This window comes from Chaetodon trifascialis, chromosome 24, assembly GCF_039877785.1.
Source record: "Chaetodon trifascialis isolate fChaTrf1 chromosome 24, fChaTrf1.hap1, whole genome shotgun sequence".
NCBI classification, from domain to species: Eukaryota; Metazoa; Chordata; class Actinopteri; order Chaetodontiformes; family Chaetodontidae; genus Chaetodon; species Chaetodon trifascialis.
The window spans coordinates 6,740,198-6,746,955 of NC_092079.1; the positions used below are offsets into that span (position 1 = coordinate 6,740,198).

The following is a 6,758-nucleotide window of genomic DNA, read 5'->3' on the forward strand; positions in this document are numbered from 1 at the left end:
GACCAGCGTACACCGCGTCTTTGTTCGTGCAGCGAGCGGCACAGTGCGGACGCTTGATCGCAACCGACTTAAACTGTCAATAAAATGTTTTACTATTAAAAAAAGAGAAAAAAAAAAAAATCACAATCAAAGAAGCATGCATTTTGATCAATGTCCTGGGGCGGATCCTCTCGAGAGTTATCCGGCGGCAGTTGCCACCATTAAAATAAGTTTTTGTCAATCCAATACAAAATACATATCTATAAATATATATAGATATATAGATGATGGTCAGAAATGTCCAAGTGCAAATAAGTGCAACAAGATGCTCCTTGTAGACTTTAAGAAGTTGTGAGGATGGGGGGAAGTTCAAAAAACAGATTTGATCTGTGTAACATAAGAAACATAGCCTTTCCACACTGTGCCATTGTCCACGTCCTCTCGAAGTAGTACAGTAATACTAGATCAGAAGTTATTCTAGCAACAACTACATATTTTGCATAAACTACCTACCGCTCAAAGTGCTTTACATGCCACATTCACTTTCACACACACACCGATGGACATAAGAGTATCACAGAATGTAGAATATCATAGAGAAAGAGTCCTAGAAATTGCTGCTATAGTCAGAGGGACATTCAGACTCAGGATCACAGTTACATGCTTTCCTTCAAGTCCTAACTTTGAGAATGTAAATTTCACGCATATTAAGAGAAAAAAGGATTAACTGAGTGCACAGGACCAGTAGTGTTCGAAGTCTCACTGCCCCTCCCTCCTTTATTATGAGGAGTTATGTAACTTTGAGAAATCCAGCTGAGACTCCAGTAGGACGCAGTGTTAAAAACATTTCAAATGGCACACTTTGGGCTTTTTTACTTCTAGTGCGTACTGCCACTGCACTTCCAAAATACGCATGCAATCCACGTGTGATGTGCGATGTGATAAAACTGCTGCTGGCTGAAGATTGTGAGTCACATACCTGCAAATGCTGGGATTTGAAAATAAGGGAAAACTTCCACTGCCCTGTCCTAAGCTGTCCCACCGCCCTTACCACTGTCCACATACCCCTTAAATTTAAACAAGGGTACACACAGGCGACCGCTTGCTTTAAAATAGAGCAACAAGGATTGGCTTGCTAAGTTCGTACTTTTGGGCCCTTAAGCATGGCAGATCTGTCATGCTGGCTCACATTGCTTTTCCCTCTGTGTGATGATGTATTGGAAAATACTAAATCTTTTTCTGGCATGCTAAATAGTATTGTCATATGGGTAATGAAGCACAGCATGTGTTTCTGTTTTAAAGGCCCTACGTATAAATGGTTAGCGTTTTTCATTGAGTAAGTGGAAATATCTGTGTAGGTTGAAGTCAAAAGTGAAGTTACAGCCGTGTGTTAAAAAAAAAAAAAAGACACATTCATCTTAAAAAACACGTGCACATAATGCAGCATTCCAGACCATTCAGCTGACCATTGCCAAATACAGAAAGCACTTTGGTGCAGCTATAATGTGCAAATTCACACTACTAATTGTTGTTCAGTCAAAAGAGATTGTCTATTTTTTTACTGTAACTACAGCCTGGAGAACAAGCCCCCTCTGCAGGGGACGATCAGGACAGTCCAATATGGCCTGGGACTTCTGTAGGACCTGCCGATAGTTGAGGTCAGAGAGCTGCAGCACCCCTTTAGTGCATTTGATTTGTGATGTATAAATAAAATTGACTTCCCTGCAGCTCCAAAACTTGTTTGACAGCTGTCTTCTAATACAACTCTATAAATGAGCCGGAAATGACCTCTGTTTACCCAACATTCCCCTCAGAAGTTGGTTTGCCTTGTACTAATTATTTTAAATCAATATTGACTCTACTGCAAGTAGCATCCAGAGTAAACCTGTACTATAAAATACAGTCGGTCCAGTGTACTCTGATGAGGAAGTGTGACTGATGCTGTTGTTCCCAACACAAGAAAAACATTTGCATGCCACCTGCACAGAGCTGGAACAGAGCAAATGGAGTGTGTGGAGAGATTTTGATTTTCCAAAGACGTGTTATATTGTTCTATATATAATCATGCATAACTTTAAGCCTTAATGTAAATTTAAATTGGTTAAATAAAAATTCATGCCAAAACAGATGTCCTGAAACATTTACACATTTATCTCGACTTACTCCAAAGGGCTTAAAAACAGCTCTGGTAGTGAGCTGTCCTTCCCTCAAGGCAATTCAAATAAATCCTCTGTAACCTCTTTACAGCTCCTCTTTAATTCACCCATCGTTCAGTCGAACCAGTCTGCAAACTGGAGGAGTGACACTGTCAGAATGATAGTATTGAGCAATAGGCTTCTTACGTAATCCATTCTCCTTTAACGACACTGTTTAAACAAAGATTTTAAAGGACGGCCTGGCAGAAAGGTTAAATGCTGACTTACAGCAGCCCTGGAGGTAAAAATACAACAGCATTTCAGAAAACATTCATTGATCAAATTTCACAAGCTTTCTTGAATATTTGTTTGGATTTGAAAAAAAAAAAGTTTTGCAATATTGTGCAACATAAAAACTACAAATCACATAGTAGTTAAAGCAGAAGGTACAAGCAATGAGCAGACTTGGAAAGCAGGTTTAGAGTCAGGAGATAAACAAAAACCACCCAATTCATGAAGAGCAAGGAATTCGACATGGGGGGGACTACCCAGCCTCTGAAATCAGTTGCATAATTTCATTGGTGGCTGACAAGTCTCAAAGTGATGTCATCAGGATTACCTTGGTTTGGGATTGGAGACAGAACTGGAGGTGTGGATTTGATATTGACGGTTCTGTCATGACCTCAAAAGTGCAAGTTGACAAAACAAGAATCTTAATCATACTTCCAAAGAGCATCAAATTACATTTTGCACATTGGCACATATAGTACCTTCGGTGTGAACAGTAATCAGAGTATGGATGTCATCTCGTGGAAAATGTTTCAGCTGAGTGCTGATCCAAGATGCACTGACCCTAAAAGTATTGCGATCAACATGTGCTTTATAGAAGCATTAGAAATTGTAGGCAACTGTCTGAAATGTGGTTACAGCATGCTTTGCATTGTTTTGGAAAGATTAATTTTCTTATTTTGTACATATGTGTTTGTCGCAGGTTCCAGATGACCAACTACATTTGAAGCTCCCGACAATGTGCTGCCATTTTCTAAGATGTCAAGCTACAAACTGCACTGATTCCCAAAGCTGAGGCTAACTCAGCCTAAGGAACAAGGACCATTTGTGATAACTTGATTTAAAGATATTGCACCTGGTCACTCCAGCGCTACTCTGAGCAAAGAGCAACAAAAGTGCTCAAACATGGCCACTGCCGCCACAATGGAAGTGGCAGACATTATCATTGTAGCAATCTACTTCATCCTGGTGCTTGTGATTGGCTTCCTTGCCATGTGGAAGGCCAATCGGAGCACAGTTAGTGGCTATTTCCTGGCTGGTCGCTCCATGAATTGGGCGGCTGTAGGAGCATCTCTATTTGTCAGCAACATCGGAAGTGAGCATTTCATTGGACTCGCTGGATCAGGTGCTGCTAGTGGGCTCAGTGTGGCTGCATGGGAATTAAATGCTTTATTATTACTTCAGTTGTTAGGCTGGATATTTATCCCTGTGTATATTCAGTCTGGTGTCTACACCATGCCGGAGTACCTGTCGAAGCGGTACGGCGGTAGGCGACTGAAGGTGTATTTTGCCATGTTATCTCTCGTCCTGTACATCTTCACCAAGTTGTCCGTGGATCTCTATGCTGGAGCCTTGTTCATTCAGGAATCCTTAGGGTGGAACCTCTATCTGTCAATCATCTTCCTCATTGCCATGACGGCCTTGCTGACAGTCACTGGAGGGCTGGTCGCTGTCATCTACACAGATACCATCCAGGCATTTCTTATGATTGTCGGAGCACTCTGCCTCACAGGCATCAGCCTCGTCAAAGTGGGAGGACTTGAAGGTCTTTATCTGTCGCCGTGTAATTAATTAAACTACAGTTTGATCTGCACACTATAACATGCTAACCTGAGTCCTGCCATATCATTTTTAGGTTTGAGGGCAAAGTACATGCAGGCTACTCCAAATATCACTGCCATCTTGCTGTCTTCACCCAACCTGACGTATTTTGAATCCTGCCACCACCACTACAATCCAAAGCCACATGCTCTCAAGATCCTTCGAGGCCCAAGGGATCCAGACCTACCTTGGCCCGGATTCTTACTGGGCCAGACTCCTGCCTCTATTTGGTACAAGTCTTTCCATCCAGACTGACTTCCTAACTGGTTTAGTTCCATGCAGTATTATATTTATGAGTATTCATGGTCCCCAGAAGATTTATCTTAACCCTAGCCTGGCCCTTCTTATTGGACCAGTGTCAAGCTTGTACTATTTAAGATTTTTTTTAGGTATTTCTGCTTTATTGGTTCATGGCAGCTGGAGAGAGACAGGAAATGCAGGGGATATGTATCAAAGGCCCAGAATGGACCAAAACCCAGCCCACTGTGGACAATTCATGATCTTTCTTGCTGGGATACTTGTAGGGATCTCAGGGCAAACTGTATCCATTAAGCTATAAATCCTTATATTGTTCATTCAATCCAACATTTTTACATTTGAGATTTTGAGCCAGGCTAAAAACTACTAATGTGTCACTTCATTAAGTTTTAGTAGTTTTCAGGGGAGAAAGTAATCATTTCGATTCCAGATATGTTGTTAGTTTATCCAATAACGCCTGTTTGGAAATTTGCTCTAAGATTAACAACCATGCTAACGGTCCAACATCCCTGGAATGTCGTACTTACAGTAATTGTCCAATTATCACATTAATTGTTAAGTGTAAGTGGCTTCACTGTGTGTTCCAGGTACTGGTGTGCAGATCAAGTGATTGTCCAGCGGGTTCTGGCAGCAAAGAACATTGCCCATGCCAAAGGATCCACTCTCATGGCTGGCTGTCTGAAAATCCTCCCTATGTTCATCATCGTCATCCCAGGTAGAGCCATTATTTATTTATTTAGAGTGATTTATAATTGAAACCCTGCCTGGGGATTCCCTAAATGATAACTGACTGATTTATTTATCGTCATGATTCCAGGGATGATTTCCAGGATCTTTTTTGCCGATGAGTTGGCGTGTATCAGCCCAGAGCACTGCATGGAAGTGTGCGGTTCTGCAGCGGGCTGCAGCAACATGGCTTACCCGCGGCTTGTCATGTCAGTGATGCCCGTTGGTCTCCGTGGTCTGATGATGGCTGTCATGATTGCAGCTCTAATGAGCGACTTGGACTCTATCTTCAACTCAGCAAGCACCATATTCACGTTGGATATTTACAAGATGCTACGAAAGCAGGTGTCATCCAGGGAGCTGGTGATAGTTGGCAAGTTGTTTGTGGTTGTCATGGTGATCATCAGTATCGCCTGGGTGCCGGTCATTATCGAGATGCAGGGAGGCCAGATGTTCTATTACATCCAGGAAGTATCAGCTTACCTGACTCCACCCATAGCTGCTCTCTTCTTGCTTGGTGTTCTGTGGCATCGCTGCAATGAAACGAGTGCCTTTTGGGGTGGTATGGTGGGGTTTATCCTTGGAGCATCGCGTCTGATTTTGGCATTTGTTTACCGAGAGCCTCACTGTGACCAGCCTGATGAGCGTCCATCTTTTATCAAAGATGTTCATTTCATGTATGTGGCAGCTATCTTGTTTTGGGTGTCAGCTTTGGTGACGGTAGTTGTGAGTCTCTGCACTCCTCCACCCAGAAAAGAACAAATCAGAGCCACTACTCTGTGGGGGTTAAACAAGAGAAAGAGGCTAAAACAGCAAGAAAAAGAGAAAGTTTTAGAAGACATCAATGCTTTGAAGCCTCTAAACCATGCAAATGGAAACACTTTGCTTGGTAAAGAAAAGTGGCAAGACCAGCCACACGAGTGTAATGGCATTGATGCCGATCATGAAAATGCTCATCCAAGCATTGGTCATATCAGTGATGTAGAGGACCACCATCCAATCCAGAACGGTTGTCGCTCACTGATTTCTGACACTAAAATGGTCGAAGAGGGAGAGGAGAGAGGAGAGAAGGATGGGGAAGAGGAGGAGGAGTGTTGCTTTGGAGGAGGAGGAGGAGTTGAGAGTGGGAGGTGTGTGAAGGCTTTAGAGTGGTTCTGTGGCTACCATGAGAAGCCCACCAAAGCTCAGGTCATTACAGTCCAGGAACAGGAGAGGATTGTTGATGAGCTTCTTCATGAACCTCCACAAACCAGAATCATCCTGAACGTAGGACTGGTGGTGATTTGCTCTGTCGGGATCTTCATCTTCTTCTATTTCTCCGTATAGGCTGGTTAATTCATAGCATCGAGCCATGTTTGCCGTTAGCCTCCAAGCAGGAATGGTCTCCAGATAAGCCAGCCCTCAGTTTTCTTTTTTTATTTTTTAATTAAATGAGAGCATGGTGTACAGGAAGACTCATGCTTTCTCTCATGACAACACATTGAAGAGTTCTCTTGGTCTTTTTGTGCACTGGGCCCTCGCAAAGTTGGATCTACAAACCCAAGTATATTTGGGGGTAGAGATGAGGAACATTTAAAAACGTTTGCTTTATTTTCATCGTACAAATTAGTACTTTGTTGTGTATTCTGAAATGTTTCTCTACATTGTATATATGGTGATGTCTCATAGAAAGGGTTTTTAAGACTTTCTAGACCTAGATCCTTTCCACTGATGCTGTGGTGGCTGGAATGGTCATCACCAATTCCACCAGTTTTGTTACCTCTGGGATGC

The 6,758-nt window shown here is 42.5% G+C and overlaps 1 protein-coding gene across 1 annotated transcript; it reads left to right on the forward strand.

Moving 5' to 3' along the window:
• Positions 1-3,196: 3,196 nt before the first annotated feature.
• LOC139327747 (sodium/myo-inositol cotransporter-like) lies at positions 3,197-6,314 on the forward strand. Its single transcript, XM_070957691.1, has 4 exons — positions 3,197-3,948; positions 4,039-4,234; positions 4,850-4,977; positions 5,080-6,314. The coding sequence occupies exons 1-4, from the start codon at positions 3,309-3,311 to the stop codon at positions 6,312-6,314; spliced, it is 2,199 nt and encodes a 732-aa protein (XP_070813792.1). The 5' UTR covers positions 3,197-3,308.
• Positions 6,315-6,758: the final 444 nt, after the last annotated feature.

What these genes read in the sequence shown, in the direction of transcription:
- LOC139327747 (XM_070957691.1), top strand. Translation starts at nt 3,309, where the DNA reads ATGGCCACTGCCGCCACAATGGAAGTGGCAGACATTATCATTGTAGCA. An exon ending in CAAAGTGGGAGGACTTGAAG is followed by an intron (nt 3,949 to 4,038) that starts GTCTTTATCTGT and finishes TATCATTTTTAG; the next exon opens with GTTTGAGGGCAAAGTACATG. An exon ending in GTTCATCATCGTCATCCCAG is followed by an intron (nt 4,978 to 5,079) that starts GTAGAGCCATTA and finishes TCATGATTCCAG; the next exon opens with GGATGATTTCCAGGATCTTT.